This window comes from Raphanus sativus, chromosome 2 (genome assembly GCF_000801105.2).
Source record: "Raphanus sativus cultivar WK10039 chromosome 2, ASM80110v3, whole genome shotgun sequence".
Taxonomy (NCBI): Eukaryota; Viridiplantae; Streptophyta; class Magnoliopsida; order Brassicales; family Brassicaceae; genus Raphanus; species Raphanus sativus.
Genome location: NC_079512.1, coordinates 12760472 through 12785860, shown reverse-complemented (window position 1 = coordinate 12785860; position 25389 = coordinate 12760472). Strand labels below are relative to the sequence as shown.

At 39.5% G+C, this 25389-nt stretch overlaps 5 protein-coding genes and 1 long non-coding RNA gene across 6 annotated transcripts; 4 read left to right on the top strand and 2 right to left on the bottom strand.

Moving 5' to 3' along the window:
• The first annotated feature begins 46 nt into the window (after positions 1-46).
• LOC108831425 (uncharacterized) lies at positions 47-663 on the top strand. The gene is made up of 2 exons (XR_008941432.1): positions 47-134; positions 233-663. It is a non-coding gene; the product is annotated as an uncharacterized LOC108831425 (long non-coding RNA).
• Positions 664-3218: 2555 nt separating this feature from the next.
• On the bottom strand, positions 3219-7213 carry LOC108831421 (cysteine-rich receptor-like protein kinase 41). Its single transcript, XM_018604971.2, has 7 exons — positions 6332-7213; positions 4890-5012; positions 4653-4786; positions 4322-4532; positions 3991-4234; positions 3761-3911; positions 3219-3692 (listed from the first exon to the last, which is right to left on the bottom strand). The coding sequence occupies exons 1-7, from the start codon at positions 7176-7178 to the stop codon at positions 3381-3383; spliced, it is 2022 nt and encodes a 673-aa protein (XP_018460473.2). The 5' UTR covers positions 7179-7213; the 3' UTR covers positions 3219-3380.
• Positions 7214-13768: 6555 nt separating this feature from the next.
• LOC108831423 (mRNA-decapping enzyme-like protein) lies at positions 13769-15237 on the bottom strand. The gene is made up of 6 exons (XM_018604973.2): positions 15231-15237; positions 15018-15162; positions 14857-14913; positions 14610-14730; positions 14041-14496; positions 13769-13969 (listed from the first exon to the last, which is right to left on the bottom strand). Exons 1-6 carry the CDS (start codon positions 15235-15237, stop codon positions 13913-13915), a joined length of 843 nt encoding a protein of 280 aa, XP_018460475.1. The 3' UTR covers positions 13769-13912.
• Positions 15238-15455: 218 nt separating this feature from the next.
• LOC108831422 (nuclear pore complex protein NUP98A-like) lies at positions 15456-17761 on the top strand. The gene is made up of 2 exons (XM_018604972.2): positions 15456-16629; positions 16720-17761. Exons 1-2 carry the CDS (start codon positions 15513-15515, stop codon positions 17571-17573), a joined length of 1971 nt encoding a protein of 656 aa, XP_018460474.1. The 5' UTR covers positions 15456-15512; the 3' UTR covers positions 17574-17761.
• A 495-nt stretch (positions 17762-18256) lies between these two features.
• LOC108831426 (cysteine-rich repeat secretory protein 9-like) lies at positions 18257-19591 on the top strand. The gene is made up of 2 exons (XM_056999238.1): positions 18257-19184; positions 19348-19591. The coding sequence occupies exons 1-2, from the start codon at positions 18272-18274 to the stop codon at positions 19413-19415; spliced, it is 981 nt and encodes a 326-aa protein (XP_056855218.1). The 5' UTR covers positions 18257-18271; the 3' UTR covers positions 19416-19591.
• A 3003-nt stretch (positions 19592-22594) lies between these two features.
• On the top strand, positions 22595-24460 carry LOC130504604 (zinc finger BED domain-containing protein RICESLEEPER 2-like). Its single transcript, XM_056999234.1, has 2 exons — positions 22595-22735; positions 22962-24460. Exons 1-2 carry the CDS (start codon positions 22639-22641, stop codon positions 23783-23785), a joined length of 921 nt encoding a protein of 306 aa, XP_056855214.1. The 5' UTR covers positions 22595-22638; the 3' UTR covers positions 23786-24460.
• The last annotated feature ends 929 nt before the right edge of the window (positions 24461-25389 follow it).

Below are 25389 nucleotides of genomic sequence, written 5' to 3'. Positions count from 1 at the left end.
ATTTAAAAGAAAAAGTTTTTAACTTTTTGGATGTGATTAACAGACCCCAAACGGTGATGCTATTGCATGTGTTCCTAGCTATCACAAAACAACCAGCTTTTGATCATCCTTTGCTCAAAGATCACAAGATTCAGGTGTATGAATACATCGTTTACTTAGATTTTACTTTGGCCTTTATTGTATGTTTTAAGTGCTGATGTTTAGTTTACTTGACTTGCGGTTTCTTCTTTAGATGCAGCCTAATTAGGGACTCTTTGATGACAATAAAGTACCTTTTAAGATGTCACAAATAGAAAGGCATACATATCTCTCAGTTATGACATCAGTATATGGTAAATGTTTCGAAGGGACCATTCCCATGAGGAGGGCAAAGGAAGATGATATCTTGAGTACAAGTTCATTCAAAAGATATGGTAAGAAGAAGGAATGAACTCTCCCGTTTCCTAAATGTGCAGAACCTGACTTCACTAACCAAAGAGGTCACCAGATGAGAAAAGTTTTTCTTTTTGTTGGTTTCTTGATCTCGTTTGTATATTTGTTTCGGTTTCTTGAACTTTAGCATGACATAGCTTATGTGAATGTGACTATTCACTTACTGGATTGTAGTTCCTGAGACCACTGTCTAATTAAATTCTTATAGTCATGTGCTTCTGTTCCCTATAAGCTAACTAGGTGTTCCTGCCAACCATCGTTTACTCATATCTATTACTAAACATGGCTCACATGGGGTTCTCTCAATTCCTATTTCTATATTCAAACACATATATATTTTCGGATATTTTTTGCTCTCTATTTTTAACATCTGCAACTGCAAAGTGCATCTTAACCAGCTTCATTGAAGTGTCTTTACATGTTTTATACGGATTCATCACCTATAATTTGCTTATGACTCCTCACAACACAGGTCCAAATCTCCATGTCTGTTCCTAGAGTTGTTAAGTCTTCTCAAAATTATTTTTTACTTCTTTTCCACCATTTCCAAATTCTAACCATAGTTTAAATTGGTTAGCAGGTAATTCAATTATGAACCTAATCTATTAAAATAGAGTCATGTTTTTTATCTACTTATAAATATTGTTATTTAGTTTTGGACCTATTCACATATTCTTAGGAATAAATATACTATCCCCTACCATTCAGTTACACAATACTTTTAAGTATTATATTTTCCCTAATAGGCAAACAGATTTATATTAACTCATTACGTACTAAATCAAAACATTTTTTAAATCAAAACAACTTCTACCTGTCGTGAAATTATACCAGAAATATCACTATAAATCGTTTAAGACTTTCATTATTTTATTTCTGGTTTACTATTTGATACATTTATTTATAGAAACGTATACCTAAAAAAATTAATTTAAAACAGGAAGACATGTTATGTTGACTACTTTCATAATTTATTTTCTATAGCATAGTTATGTTATATGCATTATTACATTTTAAAAACCACATTCACTGAATAGAAGTAGGCGTTCAGGTACCCATTCAAATTTGATTCGGATCTATCTGGGTTTAGAGATTTTGGTGTTAAATATTTTATCTCCCTTCGGGTATTTAAAAATTTAAGTTCGGGTTTGGTTCGGGCATGGATAATTCACTTAAATTATCTTAAATTTTTTTGAATTCAGATATAATTTAAATTTTGCAAAATCTAAACACAAAAATAATATATACATATAAGTTTGAATAATTTGTGCCAAAATACCTAAACTTAACATAAAATTTGATTTGACTTGAAATGTAATTTTTCGAAATTTAGGGTAAAATCACTTTAAAATAAAAAAGTATACGTTTGTAAGGATAATTTTTTATTTTCATAAATGTAATTTTGATATTACAGTAATATTTTAAATTTTATAATATATATTTTTTGCTCTATATTGTTTTTTATTAGAAATTATTAATTTTTAGATGTTACTTTGTTATGAATCTTATTATATACTAATATATTTTTCGAGTTTAGTAAAATAAATTTATAATATGAAATAATCATACAGAACATGTAAACAAAATATGGTGTTTTTCAATTTCTACAGCTTAGATATAAATCTATTAATTTAAAATTTCGTAAAATCACTTTAAAATTTCCAAAAAAATAGATTTAAAATTTCCGAAAAATTGTAAAATCACTTTAAAATTCAACAATATCTAAATCTATTAATTTAGATTGAAGTGATAAAAAGTATAGTTCGTATACGAATTAAGAAACTAAAAAAACTCTGCAAATAATAATATAAATATAAATAGATAGGTATTCCTACTCTCAAATAATATCATATTTTTTATATTTAATATAATCTCGATTATCCAAACAATCTAATTATTCAGTTCAACAATTTTCGTAGCAATCGGACTGAATCACCTTAGTAATTATCTACAAAACTAATTTATTGGCACTTTTTAGAAACTTAATAATTTAAATCACTATTAATTTATATTAAATATATAACCAAAGGGTTATAAAGCCTAAATTAATAGAATAGATTATATATTCATTTAACTAAATTTTAATTATCAATGTATAGGAAGGTGATATGAAATCGAAAAAACCGATACCAATAATAGTAACACAAATTCAAAAACCAAATATATAATCAAATATTTTAAAATTCACAATAATTTTATCTATTTTACAAACGAAAATGAAAAAGAAACATAACCGCGTTTCAACGCGGGTTAAAAATCTAGTTGTTACTTAAAGTACATAACCGTAATGATAACTATAATAAAACAAGTGTAAAAACTTATACCTTGAAAACTATACTATAATATTTTGGATAATATGGTTTATTTGATAATTTTTAAAATATGTAAACCTTTAAATGATAATGTGTTATGTAAAAAAGATATATTTTTTACATAATTAAAAAGATATAAACAAAATGCTAGGTAAAATTTACTGTTTTTCATAATTAAAAAAAAGATTTCAAAGAGAGTAAAAAATAAAATAAATATTAAAAATATAAAAAAGAGAAAAAAACTTATATGTTATATATCAACCGCAATTCTGAATAATACTAGTATTGAAAAATGTAAAATAATGATATAATAAAATGAATTTTAGTTAGATAAATATATATTTAAAATAAAAATAACAAAACTCAATAATAAATAAATTTTAATATTATTTATAAATTGACAATAAATTAAAGATTATTTTCTTACTTCCCGCTACCTATTCTAGTAATTATATAGAACTTAAAAGAATAACATGTTATCAAAACTTATTTTCATGTCAGATGCAGCTCTTGACCATTATTTAATGCACATATCCTTGACAAATGTTTACCACACTATCAACAAGTTTTGGTCATCCACCGGATTCAGCAGTCATGCTGAAGTAGACTTTAAAGCAATATAATTACACACAGATATTAACGAGGAACTAACTGAGTGATTGAAACACTATTGAAAGACGGAATACTACTTGTGTGATTGCCTCTTGATGATGATGATTCTCCATCAAGTGGGCAAAAACCAGGTTGTGAGGGTCTCGGTAGCGTGAAAGAGCTCGCACTGAGCATTACAGCAATGTAAGCCATTGTTGGTCTACTCTCTGCATTCTCCTGAACACACAACAGACCAATGTGAATGCATTTCATGATCTCATCACTTAGACCTTTTGTTTCGATCAGAGTTGGATCCACAACGTTTAACACTTTCCCTTCTCTCCAGCATTTCCATACCTACACATATAACATAAATTAAGAGTTGAAGTTGAAAAAAAAAAAAATAACTTTAGGGTTTCACTTACATAGCTAAGGAGGAATAGTGAGGTTTCTTCTTCTGGAGACCAGTTGTGTTTCTTTCCTGTAATGATCTCAAGGAGGAGTACACCGAAGCTATATACATCGGTTTTCACCGAGAACTGTCCGTTCATTGCATACTCTGGAGCCATGTAACCGCTGCAACAACCAGATAACCTTTAGGTTTATGTTCTTTCTTTCACGGGATATAAATTTTTTTTCCTTTTTGGCAGCTTACTAGGTTCCTGAAACTTTGCTTGTAAACTTGATTTGATTTGTTTGATCTGTATCAAACAACTTTGCCATTCCAAAATCCGCGATTTTCGGATACATTTCATCGTCCAATAGAACATTGCTTGCTTTAAGATCTCTATGTATTATTTTGATACGAGAATCTTCATGGAGGTAAAGAAGACCTCGAGCAACACCTGAGATTATTCTCTTACGTGTTTCCCACTCTAAGATCATCCTCCTATTAGAATCTGTGAAAGAATCCGGTTTGATTCATTCATTGTAATTAGTTAGAGTTAGAGATAGAGATGCATGTGTTTATTTCATAAGGTACCTACCAAATATGTAATGCTCGAGGCTTGTGTTTTTGAAGAACTCATAGATGAGAAGCCGTTCTTCTCCATCTAAGCAGAAACCTAAAAGCGCAACAAGGTTCCTATGTTGAAGTTTCGCGACCAATGAGACTTCGTTTATGAACTCATTGTCTCCTTGTCCTGATTTCATTGATAATCTTTTCACAGCTACCTCTTCCCCAGAAACAAGAATACCCTGGTTGGTCATTTTTTTTGTGTGCACCGGTTGGTCATTGAAACAAATGTAAGAGATTTAGTGATCAAAATAGTTAACTATGCTCATAACATTAAGTTAAAAAATCAATAAATGAATCACCTTATAAACTGCACCAAAGCCACCTTCTCCAAGGTGATTATTAGGAGAGAAGTCATTAGTTGCTAGTCTTATGGTATCAATGTCCATTTGAAATAATCGTGCATCTTTCATCTTATTGTCTTTGAGATCTTTGCCTGATCCAACAAGCATTAAAACCAGAAGGTAGTTCAAAGTTAGAAAAAAAAACGCTAGAAAATAATTACAACCTAAACATTTGATTTTCGACCAGAATTCCACCTTCAAGACTTTGTTTTTCTTTTCTTCTATCCCTTGTCAGTAAGAAGTAAAGACATATTATAATTATGACTACACCAACAACAGAGCCAACTGTGGCAATAATACTTTTTGTCTTGCTTATTCCTGCCCAGAGAAAAAAAGAATATGTTAGAACCAAGAAACTCTTGGTGCAAAGAGTAGCTAATGCAGATTACTCTGTTCTTTGCCTTTTTTTTTCTTTCTATTATAATAAAAGAAATAATCTGTTTTACCCAATGTTCTAATTTCTAAAATACAGAGGCCGGATATATGGTCTATATACGCTTTCAGTAGTAGACTGTGTACTTGTTATTCACTATAGAGTAAAATTATACAGTGATGGTTTTGCCTGGTGCAAATACATCGTTTATACAGTGTTTATACGGACGCTTATATGCTTACAGTTTATTAGATATATTTTTAAGGATATTTTAATAAACGATTACAATGTACTCTTTTGATTCTTTTTATTTTATTTGACTTCATTCATATCGGTTTATGTTTTCTTTTCAATATTTGATAAATAATGGTATATAATGTTTAATCTATTTAATTATGTTTGTTATATATTTATTATTTATATATAATTATTTTATTTAATACTATAGTATTTATTTAAGATATGTCTACCTTATATACTACGTATATACATCTGTATATACATCCATGTGATACAATAATCAACCACCACCAGTGTATAACATATTCTACGTATATACGCAGTTTCTAGTATTTTAAGTGATTTGTACGACTGATACAATGATTAAAAATTGGTATTTTTACAGGATATTTGTGACCGATTGATTATAAAAATGTTGCAAAAGTTTAATAATAAATTACAAATATTAACATATTATAACATTATAAAAACATACTATTATGATAAAATATAATAATAATTATGTTTATTTATTTAATTTTTAAATTAGTTGAAAGTTATAATTTTAATAAATTTAAATAGAAGATTTATACGAAAAAATTTAAGAGAATATTTTGTTTCGTTTTATGCATATATATATATATATATATATATATTAATTTCAAAAACTATAATGAATAGTGTTAGTTTAAAGTTTGTATAAAACAAATTAAACCACCATTTCATTGATTCAATTAACTCTTCTGATTTCTATTTATATTCTGATACTGTTTGTGAACTTAAATTAAAATATAAAATTTGTATTGTTTCCATTTTATTTTTTTAATCTGAGATCAGGAAATATTTTAAAAATAATTTTATATTTATTTATCCATTCGCAACTGCCGCAACCACAAATTTTACCTCGAACTAGCTTTTGATTTTAAAAGATTTAGAAGAGTTTGAAAAGATTTATAGCATTTTTGTGATTGTTTCAAAAAGCTAATAAATACTACAAACCATGTGATAGCTGAAACCAGTCAGACCCTTAGAACACTTGTTTTACCTGATTTCATTGATTGATCAGGGCCATCAGGATAATCGAGAAGGAAGAATCTCAGGCCACTCTCAATCTGAAAACTACAACTCGGACAAAACCACCTGATTCCAATTCTCCCCTTCGTCGCGTTCTTGAAACCATAATGGAGACAACGGTTGCAATCTTTGTGAGACAGATCGGGCGTGCACTGAGTGGTAGCGAAGAATTTGGTGTATGGTGGAGGACCAGGAGCAGGACCATCTCCTTGAGCATACTTCCTCTTAGGCCCACCTCCTGCGGCTTGGAGTCCGAGCTGGTTAAGTAACTCGCTCTGCAATCTAATAAATTCGGTTCTGTTTGCAGTAGCGTTGTGTGGGTTCAAAATCTCCATGACAGGGGAGATTGCGAGTTTCCCAAAAATGGGTTTGTCCGAATAACGAAACATACACTTTGTGGAACGTATGTGAGCTTCTCTATGACCTGGACAGTATATTGTGGTTAGATTGTTTGCAGCTTGGGAGATACAATTGAGACACTCTACTCGGGTGACTACTCTGTTGCAGAGTCCGATGGCTTCGACTTTATCTTTATCTGAGTTTGTTCCGATGGAGAGGTTGTAGAAGTTGTAGGTGTTGGAACGGAGAGAGTGGATTGAAGAGACAAGACGTTTAAGGTTGTCGAAGAATTGGGAATGTGAGAAGTTGGCTTGTTGGGATAGACATAGTGACGTCGGAGGAATATCCCAGTTAGAACTGTCTATATCCACAATGAATTGTTGAGCTAAGATTAGAAAAGGGATAAAGAAGAAGAAGAAGAAGAAGAAAAAGAAGAAGAAGAAGTGTCGTGGTTGAGACGAAAAACAAGAACCTATCATGGCAAAACTAGATGTTCTGATTCCAAATGTTTAGTTTCTTCACAGTCCTTCCTAAAAAGGAAAATGAAAAAAAAAAATTCTCCAACTGTCAGTTTCATGCAAGACCAATCTAGGGGTTAGGAAAATTACATTTGATGTGACATGTCTTTAAGTTCAAAGAAAAGATTGATAAAACAGACTTGTAACTGAACGTTGTCCATGCACTGAGTTGATACTAAAAAGAAAATGAATGTTGTCCTTACGTTTAATAGATATTGTACACAATGAACGTAATACATACGTTGGGGTACAACCTTTTTAGCACCCACTTTCTTACGAATCCTTCTCTTTGTCTTTCACTTGCTTTGTCGTTTTTCCTTCTTACATAATTGAGAACCTTTTTAGTGTTAAGTCTAGGTCTGGGCATAATACCCGAAACCCGAACTCGAACCCGAACCCGACCCTAAAAAACAGTATCGGATCGGTTTAGTAACATAGAGGAAACCATGATGGTGCTACAAACCAAGCCCTGTTGTTGATTTTTCCTTCTTGCAAATCACAATGTCAAAGACCCATACTCTGTTTTCTGGAATAAGGTACATCAGGATCATCTTATTTGTGCTGATGTTTATGCATCTTTGACAAGTACTTTGAGAGGAACTGGGTTGAGGAGAGATTTAAACGTGGTGGGGTTTGGGCTGATCGGATGGCTAGGTCCGTCGAAGTATTCCGGCGATAAATGGGAAGAGCTTGACGGGTCTCTTCTTTGAGAGCATAGGAAATGAGCTCGCTCACTTACCAACTCCTCCAGCACTCACTTCACAGTTCTGGTTGTGGTTGGTTACGTGGCACTTAGGTCTCTTCATCTGTCTCACCTTCGGACAAATCGGATTCAAGGGTAGGACAGAGGATTACTTCGAGAGATAAAAATCATTTTTCTAGTCCCATTTGTATTATATATTTCTCATTTCCCCCCTCTCTCGTGTAGTAGTATTATTGTTACTCAAAACTAAGAGATTTTCTTTCTTTGCTGTGATGTTTGATGACAAGTGTTTCTTAATTGTACGAGGAGGATGATAAGAATGACTTATCTCTTTTGTATAAACTCTAAAACGAAAGGGGAAATAAAGATTTGATTGATGATGGAAACGAGTACACAGAGAAGTTAAGGATTCTCTCTCTCCTACTACAACTTGATCAGTCAAATGATACCTCTCACAGACTCCTCTCACAATCATTATATAATCCTAAGACCTCGTGAATGCCCACAAACGGTTGCGAGTCACGACAAAAGACACACTCTCGACAAGCCATGTGCAGCGATCTCCTCTGCAACGACTCTTATTCCTTTATTCTCATTAGCTACTCAACTGCTACTCACGTGACGCCAGCTGTCCTCATCAAACCGCGTCATTCTTCTTGCTCTTCCCACGCTCTCTGCGTTTGTACTGATACAGAATAGGCGGGCGTTTATCTTCGTACGTATCAATACCCCGTTCTTCGAAATTGACCTTGTCCTCAAGGTCAAAGTTGGGGAACTGATCCATCATGAATGCAGCTTCCTCCCACGTAGAATCATGAACTGGCGACCCCCTCCATTTAACCAGCACCTCTTCCTTTCCGGTTTTCTCATTGTTCCTCCTCTGTATCACCGCTTCTGGTTCTGTTTCCAACACCCCTTCCGCCGTGAGTTGCGGTGGTATCGCAATTGCTTCAATCAACTCCCCCCTCAGCTTCTTCAATTGCGATACATGGAAAGTGGGATGTATCCTAACATCCTCTGGCAACTTCAGCTTGTAAGCAACCCTTCCTACTTTGGCAATCACTTCAAAGGGTCCGTAGAACCTCGCAGACAGTTTCTCATTGATCCTTTTCGCCACTGATCGCTGCCTGTACGGACGTAGCTTCACCAGAACCATATCGCCAACCTCAAACTCCACTTCCCTTCTGTGAGCATCGGCGCGCTGCTTCATCAGTTGCTGTGAACGGTGCAGCTGCTCTTTGATCACCTCGAGCATCGCATCACGTTCCTTCAGCTGAGTTTCCAACTCCGCATTTGCCGTTGATCCCACTTCATATTTCAACAGCGTAGGTGGTTCCCGACCGTACAATGCCTTGAAGGGAGACATTTGTAAGGACGAGTGAAACGCGGTGTTGTAGCTCAGTTCTGCCCAATCCAAGTACTTTGCCCACGTTCTTGGTTTGTCGCCAGCGTAGCATCTCAAGTAGGTTTCCAAACTACGGTTCGTCACCTCCGTTTGTCCATCCGTCTGAGGGTGGTATGATGTACTGAAACACAGCTTGGAACCTGACAGCTTGAACAGCTCCTTCCAGAACAAACTCGTGAAGACTTTGTCGCGGTCCGACACGATGGTTCTGGGGAACCCGTGAAGCTTGATGATTTCGTGCACGAAGATTTGAGCTACATCAGTGGCTGTATATGGGTGTTTCAGCTTGATGAAGTGCGAATACTTCGTGAATCGATCCACCACCACTAGCACCGTGTTGTAACCCTCTGACTTGGGTAACCCCTCCACAAAGTCCATCGAGATATCCTCCCACACTTGGCCTGGAATTGGCAACGGTTGTAGCAGACCCCCAGGAGCCAGCGTTGAGTACTTCTGTCGCTGACAAGTCTGACAGGCTGCTACGTATCGACGGATATCCGTCATCATTCCCTGCCAATAAAACAGCTCTCCAATCCTCTTCTGAGTTTTCAGCATTCCTCCATGCCCAGCCATCTTGCTGTCATGATGCTCCTGAAGGATCACGTTCACGAGTGGTGATCCTCGCGGTAGCACCAACTTCCCTCTTCTCAGCAACCGTCCTTGGACCATAGCATAATCAGGGTGCTTAGTTGGATCCTCCTTCAGTTCTCCCACCAGCTTCTGCAACTCAGCATCTTGGTCGACCTCGCCACCAATTGCCTCCAACTGCAGCGCCGTCGATGTTGTTACTGCAAACAACTCAGCCACCTCTGTCTTTCTTGACAAAGCATCAGCGGCTTTATTCTCCAACCCCGGTTTGTAAACGATATCGAAGTCAAACCCCAAGAGTTTTGTGAGCCACCTCTGATACTCCAGATTAATCTCCCGCTGCTCCAACAAAAACTTGAGGCTTTTTTGATCTGTTCTGACCAGAAACTTCCGCCCCAACAGATAGTGTCTCCATTTTTGTATTGCAAAGACGATCGCCATTAACTCTCGCTCGTAAACTGACTTGATCTTCTGACGAGCCGTCAATGCTTGACTGAAATACGCTATCGGGCGCTGCCGTTGCATCAAGACTGCTCCCAATCCCACTCCGGATGCGTCCGACTCAACCACAAACAGCTCCTCGAAGTCTGGCATTGCTAAGACCGGTAGCGTAGTCATGGCCCCCTTGAGCTCCTCAAAAGTCCGTGTTGCTTCCGGGGACCACTTGAACTGATCTTTTTGAAGTAGCGCCGTTAAGGGCCTTGCTATACTGCCGTACCCCAACACAAACTTTCTGTAGTACCCCGTTAACCCGAGGAACCCGCGTAGCCCCTTGATTGTACGCGGTATCGGCCACTCCACCATAGCTTTTATCTTCTCAGGGTCTGCAGCCACCCCCTGTGCTGAGATCACGTGACCCAAATACTCCACCTTTTCACTCCCAAATTGACATTTCTTCCTATTCGCATATAGCTGGTGCTCCTCCAACAGCCTCAGCACCTCCTCTAGATGTTCCTCATGCTCACCCTTGGATTTGCTGTACACCAAGATATCGTCAAAAAAGACGAGTACAAACTTCCGCAAGTGAGGCCTGAAGATCTCATTCATCAGTGACTGGAATGTCGCCGGGGCGTTGGTTAACCCAAACGGCATTACCAGAAACTCATAGTGTCCGCCGTGCGTCCTAAACGCCGTCTTCGGAACGTCTTCAGCTTTCACCAAGATCTGATGATAGCCTGAACGGAGATCGAGTTTTGAGAAGACCACCGCACCATGGAGCTCGTCAAGTAGTTGATCAATCATCGGAATTGGGTAGCTGTCCATTACCGTGACCCTATTGAGAGCTCGATAGTCGATGCAAAACCTCCAGCTTCCGTCTTTCTTCTTTACAAGGAGCACCGGGCTCGAAAAGGGACTGTTGCTAGCGCGTATAATCCATGCCGCTAACATGAGTCCAATCTGCCTCTCGATCTCTGTCTTCTGTGCTTGAGGATAGCGGAACGGTCTCACACTCACCGGGCTAGCACCTGTCTCTAAGGTGATGGCGTGTTCCTTGCCCCGTGAGGGTGGCAGCCCCGTCGGCTCCTCAAACACCTTCGCGTAACGCCCCAACAGCCCTCCAAGCTCGTGGGTCTCCTCAACTTCTTCCCCCCCCCGCTTGAAGGCCCCCATACTCCACAATGATTCCTTCTCCTTCCTGCTCCAACGTCTTCCAAATCGACTTCAAAGAGACCCCTTCGGAGTGTAAGCTCGGGTCTCCCTGAAGCATCACCCACTCTCCATCGATTTTGAACTTCATACGTTGTAGCTTCCAATTGTTTCTTGTCTCTCCTAACGTATCCAGCCACTGCACGCCAAGGATTACATCCGCTATCCCGAGTTCTAATGGAAGGAAACTCGTGACAATGGTGCAAGCCTGCAGCGTCAGCTCTACATCCGGAATCACCCCTTTTCCCCTCACCTTGACTCCCCCAGCTACCAACACTCCGTAGCGATCGGTGTGTTGAGGCACCAACCCTAATTTCGCTGCCATCTTCTCCGATAGGAAGTTGTGGGAAGCGCCGCTATCGATGAGAACGACTGCTTCCTCACCCCCAATCCTTCCTTTCAGCTTCATAGTTCGCGACGAAGACAGGCCAACGACAGAGCTGATTGATACCTCCGCAACTACAGCCTCCACCTCATCTTCCCCCTCCTGCAACTCGCACGGCTCCTCCTTGAACTCCTCCTCCTCACCGTTGTCATACATCACCAGCACCGTGAGCTCCGGTTTTGGGCACTTGTGATTCCGATGATACTTCTCATCACATCGGTAGCACAACCCGGCAGCCCTACGTTGCTCGATCTCCGCCGGAGTCAATCGGCGAAAAGGGGGTTTCACTCTATTGTGATGCGTTGTCGTCTTCCCCGCATATCCTTTGTCCTTGTTCGCCGTTGGGCTTTGCCCGTAGTTGGGCTTGGGCTTTTGATAACCCAGACCACCAGTATGGTTTTTTCCTCCAGAGGCCGAATCTTTCCCGCTGTTGGGCCTGAAGTTCCGGCCCGGTGACTCCGACATCGGTTTAGAGATGTCATCGTCGTCTTCTTCCCACTCTTCCACCTTCCTCGCCGTACTCATCATCTTCTGTAACCCCTTCACTTCGAACATCCGGACCCCAGAGCGTATCTTTGATTTAAGCCCACTCATGAACGCCATCCCCAATACCACGTCTGGGACCTCCGGCGCGTTTGTGGCTAACGCGATGAACTCCTTACAATACTCCTTCACCGTCCCTTTTTGAAACAGCTTCATGAGTTTCTCGCCGGCTGTGGTGTCCGGCGACGTCGAGTACTGCTCCAGTACTCTCTCCTTCAACTGTTCCCAGCTCAAGAACGGATCTCTGTCACGCTCCGAACGGTACCAGAGGAGCGCGTCTTCCACGAAACACATCCTCACCGCTTTCAGCTTTTGTTCCTCCGTGAACTCGCTGATCTCAAAGTACTGATCGGCTCGCAAGACCCAGCTATCCGCCTGATCACCGTCGAAGAGTGGTAACTTCAAACGGCGAGTCAGTGGATTGTCTCCGAACCACATCTCTCCTCCAGTTTGGTTCGACCCTTGCGAATACGAACCTCTCTGGTCCGATCCTCCTCCTGGCGCCGGGATCGGTGTCTGTAGCAGGACCTGACCGGGTTCTTTCGTCACCGGTGTTAGTACCTCTACGATCGGTTCTTCCTCCGTCTGATGAGCCTTTCCTCGGGCGATTTCGAGCCTACGAGCCTTCTCTCCATCTTGCTCGCTTTTCTCCTGCTCCCATCGACCGAAAAAAGCACTCATCTGCTGTTGCATCGTTGACAGGGTCTGCTCCAAGGAGTCGACCTTTGTCAAGCTTTGCTCAAGCTGCGTGATGCGTTCCAGTTGCTGCTGCATCTGTTCCGCGGTTTGTTCGTGGTCAAATTTCTTTGGTGGCATCTTCTTCCCTCAGATCGTCGAGCTCTGATACCAAGTTGATAAGAATGACTTATCTCTTTTGTATAAACTCTAAAACGAAAGGGGAAATAAAGATTTGATTGATGATGGAAACGAGTACACAGAGAAGTTAAGGATTCTCTCTCTCCTACTACAACTTGATCAGTCAAATGATACCTCTCACAGACTCCTCTCACAATCATTATATAATCCTAAGACCTCGTGAATGCCCACAAACGGTTGCGAGTCACGACAAAAGACACACTCTCGACAAGCCATGTGCAGCGATCTCCTCTGCAACGACTCTTATTCCTTTATTCTCATTAGCTACTCAACTGCTACTCACGTGACGCCAGCTGTCCTCATCAAACCGCGTCATTCTTCTTGCTCTTCCCACGCTCTCTGCGTTTGTACTGATACAGAATAGGCGGGCGTTTATCTTCGTACGTATCAGAGGATCCAAGCGATGATTAGAAATGTTGATTATAATAAGGAGGTTCCAACAATTAACACTTTGTTAAAAAAAAAAGGTTATCAAAGAGAGAACTAACTAAACTAAACTACGTTTTAACTATACAGTCTACATCAAACCCCAACGACCCTGCTCAGCTTCATGGTTGATTTGCATTTTGTAAAGCTCGGGTCACCATGTCGATGAATTCATTCTCCTGCCAAAAGCAACTCGTTAGGGTTTTGGGTAGCAGCTCAAGTAAAAGGCGAATGTTGTAAAAGAACAAACCTGAACAAGCGCAAACAAGGCTTCTTTGACTTTGTCTCTGTTGATAACCGGGCCACTGTGAGCAGGAGCGAGCGATGGTGGTGGGAAAGGCTGAAGCATCGGAGTACCATGTGGGCGCTGCTGGTAATAAGTCGTATTATTAAGGTTCAGGGGAGGAGCAGAGGGCATAGATGAACCAGGAATGAGGTGTGGTTGTGCCATCATCATCCGTGGGGGTCCAAAGACAGAGGACGGCGACACCAAATCTGTGTGAACGTTGGAGTTGCTACTGATACGATGAGGATTGTTGTCGAAAAGAGGCATTAGAGGAGAGGAGGATGGTAGAGGCGGTGGTGATAATGTCTGTGGAGGTGCAGTTGCCGCAGGGGGGATGGTAGGTTGGTGAGGATTTGCTGATGACATGTATGGTGGTCCAGTTGCCGATCCAGCCGAAGTGTTGCCAAGAGACCTCGCAGACTGCAGTCGAGCCAACAACAATATTGATAAAAGATCAATCTTACAGCTTGAGAATTTGGAAGTTAAATGTGATGCCGAAGGCGTTAGCGTGAGTGTGTATCAAAAAAGCTTACACTGAAGAAGTTGATAAAAGCAGGATCATGAGGAGGGGCATCTCTACCACTTGAAGATGGTTCAAGAGGACCATCCATAACTGCCGCCACTGTAGGCACATCTTCCAATTCCTCAAACTCCCTGCAGTAAGTACATAGACATTATTTTTTCAACATATAAGAAAGATACCAGCTGAAAGAGTTACCGTGTTTCTCCTCAAACTCATACAACTAACGGCACAATGTCTAAACATGAAGGACTTCTTACGTTTTCGAAGATGACGTATCTGGCTTCTGGTTGACCTTGGAATATGCGCTAAGTAATCTGTCATTGCCATTAGACGAAGAGTGTGGTAATAAATACGTAGGTAGAACGAACGAACGCTGAGTATCTCTAAGTCATACAAAGCAGTAAAATTATATAGTTACCTGCCGAAGAGACGTGCAACCTCATCACATTCACTTTGATTGTAAAACCAAATGCCATTAACTTCTTGAGCTGCATTACGGTAAAGTAAATATGGACCTTGGACTTCATACTCAAACTCTCCCAACAGATCTTCCACCAGATTATCTAATCCAAAACAAAGTGTACCCGAAATAACCCGAACATATATAGAACATCTAAAATATACCCGAAACACGTCATCAGTTTTGAACAGTACTATAATTGTTCTGGTTATCTTTGTTGAATACTGGTTAGCCCTTTGTTCGTAATTAAAGTTCTGATCTTTGATTTGGGTTTAGATGATGATATTTCCTCTTCGTAATTAGGGTTCTGAGTTTTTTTTTTTATAAGATCTGCGTTGCCTCTGTTGCAAGTAATTAGGCTTCTGAGTATTTCTTGTATAAGCTATCTTTTGATCAATTTTAATATAAATTTCGTCTTTGTTTGTTATTAGGTTGAAGATCGAGGAAACAAGAATGAGGATTGATGTTTCTGAGCCAGAGCTATGCGGTTGCGCCACTTGTGTCCAGCATCGGACTTTCATTACTCAAGAAACCGAGCCGAGCAAAGAAGTGATTGGCTCATCGGTTCCTGTTAGTTCCGAACCAGTTCAACCTCTTGGTTCCACCTCAGATCAGAGTTCCGGAACGGAGGAGACTCCACTCGCTCCTCCTCCTCCTCCAGTCACCACGTCGGTTAATACTGAACCACCAGCACAGTCTGTTGGCTCAACCATCCCACCTGCTGTTACACCAGTTAGTTCCGAACAACCAGCACAAGCTCTTGGTTCCACCTCGGATCAAAGTTCCGGAACAGACACGACTCCACTCGCTCCTCCTATCACCACGTCGGTTAAGTCTGTTGACTCGACCATCTTCTTCAAGTTCCCACCGGTACAAGCACAAGCTCTTGCCCCTACTGCTTCCGGTTCAACGCAAGCCCCTGCTTTTGGTTTTGGTGCATTCGCTGCTCGCGTACCATCTGCCACCTCCGGTTGTTCAGCATTTAGTTTCGCCCCTCCTGTTACATCGGCACCAGTGCAAGCTCTAGGCACAACCACTACTACTACTACTACATCCGCGGCCGCTCCTGCATCTCCATTTCACAGTCCCTCACCAACCACATTCCAATTCCCTCCTGCTTCTACTTTTGCTTCTGTTGCATCATCAACTTCATCTCCATTTGATGCTCCTCCCTCACCATTTAGATGGGGATCACTGCAAGCTAATGGACCCAACACATCCCCACCCTTTAGCTTCTTGCCAGCGCAAGGTTCTGACAAGACTGGTTCTGCTTTTACTCCATCGTTTGGCTACCCTGGTGGTTTTGCCAGACCTGATGTTGGTGTCTCTCATCCAGGGTTTGGTCCCTCTAACCATTTCGGACCAAACGCACCAACTACTACACCAGTTCCTGCTCGTAGTACGTTTTTGGCTAGTGGTGGTGGAACTGAACAAGGCAGTAGGTATCCTCGTTATGCACCTACACCAGATGTTGACGGCAGGCTGATAATGTCCATATCTGCTTCCAACTCACATGGACATAAAAGTCATGAAGAATTGAGGTGGGAAGATTACAAAAATGGAGACAAAGGTAAACTAACTCACTTACTCAATTTTTTTAAATATATTATAGAATTTTCTGTTTTACATCTTTCACTAATTGACTACTCTCATGTTGCAGGTGGGTTTGGGTGGTTTCCTCCTCCTGCTCATACATCTCCCTTTTCCTCACCAACGGTATCACCGTCGCTATTTGCTCCTCCAAGCTTACCTAATCGTCCTCAGATGAGAACTATTGATCTAACGAACCGAGACATGTGTGGTTTTCCTATTGGCTACAACACCCCCGCTGCTTTCCAGAGACCCCATGAACCCGCTGGTGTTTCTTCCCCAGCATCTGGATGCACAGCGTGTGGAGCCATTAGTAGCTCCTCTCCTTCTGGTCACACTGGCTTTAGTTTTGCTACAAATCTTCCATCGGCTGCGACATCTCTTCCCGGGTTGTTCTTATCTACCTATGGTTCTTGTCCTTTGCTGTTTGGCTCACCAAATCTTGCAGCTTATGGTACAACAGCAATTCCAGCAGTCCAAGCCTATGCTATTATGTTTGGGACACCAAATCTTGGAGCTCAAGGTACAACGGCAACTCCAGCTTTTCAAGCCTATCCTATTATGTTTGGGACTCCAAATCTTGCTGCTCAAGGTACTACAAGAGCTCCAGCTGTTCAAGCTACTTATCCTACGATGTTTGGCACACCGAATATTGGAGCTCGAGGTACAACTCCAGCAGCTCAGCCCTATCCTACGGTGTTTGGCACACCAAACCTTGCTGCTCAAGGCACAACAACAACTCCAGCAGGTCAGCCATATCCTACGATGTTTGGTGTTACTCAAGCTGCTACAGCTCCAGCAGTTCAGCCGTATGCTATGATGTTTGGTACACCAAGTCTCGGAGCTCAAGGTATAACTCCAGGAGGTCAAGCCTATCCCGCTCGTGGTTTAACTCTCCCATTCGCCGCCATGAGTCTGCAGTAATTGCTCCTCGCTCTGCATCAAACTCGTGTCTTTTATCTTGTAGTTCAAATGTCTTTGTTTTTCGTTAAAGAGTCATAAACCAAGCGTCGTCCAACTTTGTGATTTTCAGCTATCATGGATGTAAACAAGTCTCGTGTCTTTTATCTTTTAGTTCTAATATTTCTCGGTAAACTCACTGCTCAAAATAATTTTTCATGAACCGATTTTCTTGTCAACGCAAGCAACTGTCCAAGCTATTTTTTATATTACATGTTCTTTCTCTGGGTTGTTACAACATTATCATTTTGATATTCTTTTTGAATGAATAGAAAAACCAAAGGTACAATCTTCGTCAACTCTATAATTGTGTTATTAAGGATTCCATTCCGCTAACAATTTTAGTTTGCATAATAGTTTTTCTCTGAACTGGTACAACACCAGTAAACAAATGATTGTCTTCTAAATCGCAGGACTAAGTCTCTGTTCTCCTACATTGACTCTAATTAAACAAATGTGTCAACTCGATGATTTTTACTTGGTAAAGACATCTACCAATCATTGATGAAAACAATAACATTTCATGCACATTATTCCTCTGAATTATTACAACATCTTTCTTTAGTAATTCTTTTGAATATATTCAACAAGAAGAAAACTCCTTTTCTTTCTACTATAAAGTCTCTATCATTCTCTCATGCAGAACGCACACACAAAATAAAATGGCAAGAATCATAATTACACTCTCTACTCCTCTGTTTTTCTTCTTCCTCTTCTCCCTGCTCTCTCACCAAACCATGTCTCAACCCGAACACTTGACTACTTTCTGCAACCCTTCCGACAACTTCACACAAACCAGTTCATACGAAGCAAACCGAGACCTTCTACTCTCCTCTCTCCGCGTCAGTTCCTCCCTCGGAACCTATTCAAACGCCACAGTCGGTCGTAGTCCCAACACAGTCCACGGCATGTTCCTCTGCAGAGGAGACACCACCGCAGCGTCTTGCTCAGACTGCGTCCAGACCGCTACAATCGAGATCTCTACAAACTGTACTCTTAACAAAGAAGCGGTCATATACTACGAAGAGTGCATGGTTCGGTACTCTAATGTTTCCTTCTTCTCTGTTCTTGAGGTCAGACCGAGCATCGTCCTTTACTCTCTTCGCTCTGCTCCAAACTCGAATACGCTCAATGAAACGTTAGCTGATAAATTCAACCAACTGATTCTCAACGTATCTTCGTCCTCTTTGGTTCCGTATTTTGTGGAAGATCAAGAACTTGTGACTCAAGCAGAGGGTTCTTATAAGTTTGAGTCAATGGTTCAGTGTAGTCCTGGTCTTGACCGGTTTAACTGTACCGTTTGTCTCAGATTTGCGCTCTTAAGAGTTTCAACTTGTTGCGGTTCACCAAGTTCTGCTCTGATCTTTACTCCTAAATGTCTTTTGAGGTATCAAACCTCTGTTTTGTCGTCGCCGCCACCGTTGCCTCCATCCTCTCCACCTCCTCTATCGTTGCCGCCGCCTCCACCGTCACCGGCTCTATTTTTACCGCCTCCTGGTTTATCGCAACCGCCACCACCGCCGCTGGTTTTCACGCGGCCACAGAGCAGCGGGTCGTTTTCTAACGTTATTAAAGGTGATCATATTTTTGTATGTATTTTTGTTTAGTTTTGATCATATGACTTTCTTTTTCAAAAAATTTGATCATATGAGTATCTTTTTGATATAATGTTTATGTATCCAACTACAAATATTATTGACAGGGTTGGCTCTAATTTTATTCCATTTTTTTGTGGCAGGAAACCAAATATTTGGGAGAATTGCTATGACGATGGCAGTTTTGGTGTTTGCACTTGTGAATTTGTGAACACATTTGATGATTTTGGATTGAAATAATTTGCAATTCCTTTTATGTTTGTCATGTGTTGTTGTCTTCTTAAGATCAAAAGCCACAAAGTATGTGAATATTGAAAATCATGTTTTTTTTTGAACATTTAACCATGTTGATTTTGAACATCTAATCATTTTGATGTTTGTTTGCATTTGATCAACAAAAGAAGAAGAGTTGGAGGCTGATATATCAAATTATAATTAATTTCTGTTTTACATACTCTTTTGCTATATGTACTAATTAAATCTGCATAATTACCCTTAGTGTCTATTTTTTTTTTAAAGAAATCAGCATGCAACAAAAATTCGTTGGTAGATGGACTGATTCGCAACGAATACATCACAAAATCTTAGTTTGCAGTTTTACGCTAAGCAATTATCAAACTAAAACATCTAATCTAGTGGTCTCATGCATAAATGCATACTGTTAAATATTGAATAACGGTTTACCAAATAAAAAGTTATGCGGTCGTCGATATCATACTGATATTTCAAGTTAAGATAACTGTTTTTTTTTTTAAAGCACACTTGTTTTTAGGGTTTATCAACTTATCATTCTGTAAGCGCAATATGTACATATATTAGCATACTCGGTCAATGTTATATGTTTTCATTGTTAAATGCAGTCTTCTCCTTCCTTCGTTTGGGCATAGTATTTAACTTTTATTAGTAATATAGTTTATCCTAGTGAACCCAATTAAAGTAAGTTTGATAGATGTCAACCCTTTTAAGTTGCTTAAACTAATCAACACTTGAAAGTTCGTCACAAAATAATCCAATACCTATCTTTTGAGTGTTGCAGCCATGCTAGTTCGTCACAAAATAATCCAATACCTATCTTTTGAGTGTTGCAGCCATGCTAGTTTGGCTCAGATCATCTTGTCATGTATAATCTCCGCTTTGCAACCGAGTCTGGGCGTTATAAATGGTTAGTAGACAAATTCTTTTATGCAATGCAATATATATATGCAGATACTGATATAATGACTCTGCACTGGCTCTAAATTTTAGGTTACATACCTTATCCGGAATCATTTGATATACAACTTATCGCTTTGTACTACCATTTTGGATTCTGTGACTGGCTGACCCGTTTCTGTTAGTCTTGCCTCACCCTGTATGTGAGATGTGGAATAAGCAACTTATTAAACCCAAACACTAATATTTTGGCTTATTTTATATTGCAGGAATCGAAATATATTGGAGAATTTTCATTACAGCCATGGCAACTTGGGTGTTGGCACTTGTGGGTCTATGATTCAATCCAATGCTTATAAAGTTTTATATATATTTGTATTCCACAATTGTATGTGCCGCTATTTTCTTGTATAGTTAATAAGAAGCAACATACTTGTTTTCTAAGTTATCTCAAAAAAGTTTGACGTTCGATATGTTTACTAAATAAAATCCTAATGCATCACCATATACCTTCTTTACTGTAAGAACGAATCGTCCAAAAACAACTCTGTGTTCTGCTTCAGACAACAAATGTGTCAACTTCATGTTTTTATTAGCTTCATATGGTTTAAAATAATAGCCAGCCGGAAGGCTGCTTAACGGAACCAAAAGCTATTATGACAGAAAAAAACAGGTGAAAGAGGAGTTAACATCTTGCACAAGTGATTAACGAAGTCTTATTTGCTTGAGAGATCAAGGATTGAAACCTTGATTTTGCAAATTTATTGCTCTTCAATATAACATCAAAATAACAGAAAATCTTGCCATTACTATGTTTTCAAAGGCTTACATACAAAAGAGAAAAAAAAAAAGCTTATCAAATGAGAAGCGTTAAGGAATATGGCACAGATTAAACGTTCCCCTTAGTGTGAGCTCAATCTATTTGCGTACGTGGCAAGTATTTCAAGGAACACTGTTTTTGGTTATGGCTTTTCAAAACAATTGTTGCTTAGGTCTAGGGCTTACCATTGCCAATTTTATGTGGAAATGCTGAAGATAAAACCAAAGCGTAAATTGGCGTAACCACTTCTTTTACTGCTGTATCTGCCTGCTACAATGAATGTTTGATGTTCATAGAAAATTAATGGAAACAGAGGAGGGACGCTCTAAAAAGTTCCTTCGGGTACATTGGACTATGGGTTCGGTTAGATTTTAAACCGAGAACCGAAGTGTACCCGAATGACCCGAACATATATATGATACACTATGTATGCATATACAAAACCACCCACGCGTTTAGAGTTCCAACACTTCGTGTCTCCAAATCCATTAATCCTATAACCCTAATCCGAAAGCGAAACGGCGAAGAAGAGGAATCGATTCAGTTTCTGCATTGATTAGAAATCCCTACCCCAATCTTCTATATAATTGAAGAGTAGTAGAGCCTCTCATGTTTCATACTCAAAATCTCGAACTCACACTCTCTCCACCATCTGCGATTTCGAGAAATCATTCTCAGGTTAACAACAAGCATCTGATTTCTTTCTTCTTCCTCTGTTATGATTGAATAACAATGTTAGTATTATTTTGCTTGAATCTAACTTGTTACTTATCATTTTTCCTTTTTATTTCAGATGGATTCATCTTCAAAACCAAACGTTGTTTCTGACAACAGCAACGACTCCAATGGCAATGAAGAACAAGGGTTCTCGACTCCGGACAGTAAAGGCAAGGGTAAAGAGGTTGTGTCTCCAGACAGGTAAGGCAAGCGTAAGCTATCACCTGAATCCAGTAAGCAAACACCTGAATCCAGTGGAGCTACGATCCAGGCACAAAGAGCGCCTAGGTATCTTCCTCCGAGGTCTAAGATATGGGGACATTTCACAAGAACAAGGGAGGATCGTGACAGATGTATATGTCACTATTGCAACAAGACGTTCTGCTGTGCTACAAGATGGGGCACTTCCAACCTGATGAAGCATCTTAGCATAAGCAAACGCTTTATGTTGTTTTCAGAGGGTGAAAGCTCTACTCAGCCTGGCGTCAATGAAGAAGGACAGCTGAAGTCTAGAAAGATAAGTGAGTCTACTTTCAGAGAAGCAACGAATGAGATGATGGTGCTAGCTGAACTACCACTGAGTTTCATTGAAGGCGCTGGTTGGAAACACTTCTGTGACAAGGTTAGTTATATATTAGATACATCCTTAGTAATTGGTTTGGTATCTAACTTTAAATTGTTATAACTGCAGATGGAACTAGGCAAACCAGTTTCAAGAAGGACATCAACAAGAGACATCGTTAAGATGTATCTACAGAGGAAAGATGCCATGAAGAAATGGTTCAAAGAAAATAAGCAAAGGGTTTCACTAACTACATACATATGGGTGGCTCAAGTAACTCGTAAGCAAATATTTTTCTTCTGTATTTTTAAGTTTGAAATAGCTGCAAATCTTCTTGTTTTTAATTTTGAACTTGACTGCAAATATTTTTCTTCTTTGTTTTTAATTATGAACTCGACTGCAAATATTTTTCTTCTTTGTTTTTAATTATGAACTTGACTGCAAATATTTTTCTTCTGTGTTTAGTTTGACTCCTATCTTATGTGTGTTTTATTTTTTAATCTCAGGTGCAAGCTACATGGTTGTGACTGCCCATTACATTGATTCGTGTTGGAGATTGAAGAAGCTTATCATTGGGTTCAAACACGTCACTGATCACAAAGGATCAACCATTTCGAAGGTTTTGTTGGATTGCTTAGCTGACTGGGGGATACAGAAGGTGTTCTGTGTGACATTCGACAATGCAACGGCGAATTCATCAGCTTTACGAAAATTTCAGAGTGAGTTCTCACTAGTGTCTGAAGAAGCTCTGGTTCTAGATGGTGAAATGATGCATATGAGATGTTGTGCGCATATCATCAACCTCATCGTCAAGGATGGAATGGCAGACGCAGATGAGAGTGTCAAAGCTGTCCGTAATGCTGTGGTCTACGTTAGAGCATCAGGAAACAGACTGTCATCATTTGAGCAGAAAGTCGATGCTGGTAAACTGACGAGGGGAAGCTTGCCGTTGGATGTGAGTACTAGGTGGAACTCCACGTATCTGATGTTGATCACAGCAATGAAGTACAGAGTGGCTTTTGACAAGATGGAGGCAGAGGATAAGCTGTACAACGATTACTTCATGGAGATCGAAGGTCCTCTGTTCTCAGATTGGAAAGCAATAGAGAGGTTAGGCCGGTTCCTAGTCATCCTCTACAACTCTACTCTAGTTATTTCTGCCTCGACCTCAGTCAATGCATACAAGTGCTACGGGGAAATTGTAACCATAACGGCTAACCTCATGGATTTGATGAAGAGTACAGATCATCAGATTAAGGTGAAGGCGGAGGAGATGTATGAGAAGTTCGACAAATACTGGGATGGGATGAAAACATCAATAAGATGTTGATTGTGGCCACTGTTCTTGATCCCATGAAGAAGATGGATCTCGCAAGCATGTGTTTCGAAGAGCTTTATGGGGAGGACAGCTTGGAAGGTAAAGAAATATATGACTCTGTTATCAGTGTATTGCGCAGCATGTTCAAGGAGTACAGTGACAGATATGGCAAGAGTCAAGAAGAGCAATCTGATCACTCTAAAAAGTCCAAGGCTCAAGCATCTCGGTCTGCTGAAAAGGAGTCATCGCTTACTTTGGAAGAGCTTGAAGATGGTTTCACTGGCTATAAGAGGATTGACCAAAGGTACAAGCAGAAGTTGAATGAAGGGGTGAAGGACAAGCGTGATGAGCTTGATATTTACTTGAAAGAAGCAGTTGAGAATCCAGAGTTGATGGTTGGTGTAGAGGATGATGTTCTATCATATTGGAAGAGAAACTCTGCCAAGTATCCGATTCTTTCACTGATAGCAAAAGATGTCTTCGCCATGCAAGTCTCCTCTGTAGCATCCGAGAGTGCTTTCAGCACTGGTGGAAGGATCATTGAGCCATCTCGGAGCTGCCTTACTCACTTCATGATCGAGGTATTGATGTGTACCGAGCAATGGCTAAAACAAGACATTCGATGTGATTCAAGAGTGCTTACCAATGCACAAATCCTTGAGGATATTGAAGAGCAAGAGACGATCGAGAGAGGTACGTTTGCTTTAGTTTTTGTATCATCTGTTTCTTTATATGATCTGTTTCTTACTTGCTTTTCTTTGGCTTTTTGCATCAGAGTTAACTGGTTCTGTTTGTCAGCCATAAGTCTAAGGTAAAAGTTCTTGTCTTTGCTTTATGTTCTTGTTTTTGCTTTATGTTCTTGTCTTGTCTTTGTTTTATGCTCTTCGTCTATGGCTCAAGTTTGCATATATATTTGTTGGGCAGAAGACTGTCAAATGCTCACTTGGTCGTGGTTCGTGGAGAAGAAGCTTTACTGTTGTTCTGTTGTTTTTTTATTTCGGATTGATGGTCTTATTTTCTGATGGATGTTGTGTTTTAATTTCGGATTGAACTAAGGATGTTGCGTTTTTTATTTTCTGATGGATGTTTTTGATATCGGATTGAACTAAGTAGGTTGTGTTTTCAATTTATGATGGATGTTGTGTTTTTAATTTATGATGGATGTTGTGTTTTCAGTTTTATTTTTGAAACTTTGAAGTGTTGTTTTCGGATTTATGAATTTCAAGTGTTGCTTGCTTATCAAGTAAACAAAATTTGTTTCATAAATTTGAATTTTACTTCGGTATAAACCGAACCGAAAAACCCGAAACCGAATGATATTTGATTACTTTATGGGTTTTATAATGCAATAAAATATGTAACCAAATCCGAAGTGATATTACCCGAAACCGACCCGTTTTAAATATATTTTAGAATGATATTTTTTTGTCTAAACCCGAAAACCCGACCCGAACCCGAATCAATATCCGAACGCCCAGGCCTAGTTAAGTCAGATGAATTTCCAATCTAAAAAACTAATTAGTAATAAGTGCAGTGACCCTATATATTTTATATAATACTAAAAATATCTTCCAACATCTAATGTGGCACATATGTCCGAACAAAGATTGATGGGT

Excerpts from the sequence above, each read along its gene's own strand:
- LOC108831421 (XM_018604971.2), bottom strand. The coding sequence starts at position 7,178 with ATGATAGGTTCTTGTTTTTCGTCTCAACCACGACACTTCTTCTTCTTC. Across the intron at positions 4,533-4,652 it reads GCTTTGGTGCAGTTTATAAG|GGTATTCTTGTTTCTGGGGA; the intron begins GTGATTCATTTA and ends ATGACCAACCAG. Across the intron at positions 3,912-3,990 it reads AGCAAAGTTTCAGGAACCTA|CGGTTACATGGCTCCAGAGT; the intron begins GTAAGCTGCCAA and ends TGGTTGTTGCAG.
- LOC108831422 (XM_018604972.2), top strand. The coding sequence starts at position 15,513 with ATGAGGATTGATGTTTCTGAGCCAGAGCTATGCGGTTGCGCCACTTGT. Across the intron at positions 16,630-16,719 it reads TTACAAAAATGGAGACAAAG|GTGGGTTTGGGTGGTTTCCT; the intron begins GTAAACTAACTC and ends CTCATGTTGCAG.
- LOC108831426 (XM_056999238.1), top strand. The coding sequence starts at position 18,272 with ATGGCAAGAATCATAATTACACTCTCTACTCCTCTGTTTTTCTTCTTC. Across the intron at positions 19,185-19,347 it reads GTTTTCTAACGTTATTAAAG|GAAACCAAATATTTGGGAGA; the intron begins GTGATCATATTT and ends TTTTTGTGGCAG.
- LOC130504604 (XM_056999234.1), top strand. The coding sequence starts at position 22,639 with ATGTATCTACAGAGGAAAGATGCCATGAAGAAATGGTTCAAAGAAAAT. Across the intron at positions 22,736-22,961 it reads ATGGGTGGCTCAAGTAACTC|GTGCAAGCTACATGGTTGTG; the intron begins GTAAGCAAATAT and ends TTTTAATCTCAG.
- LOC108831423 (XM_018604973.2), bottom strand. Across the intron at positions 14,914-15,017 it reads GTTGCACGTCTCTTCGGCAG|ATTACTTAGCGCATATTCCA; the intron begins GTAACTATATAA and ends TGGCAATGACAG. Across the intron at positions 14,497-14,609 it reads CTTTTATCAACTTCTTCAGT|TCTGCGAGGTCTCTTGGCAA; the intron begins GTAAGCTTTTTT and ends GCTCGACTGCAG.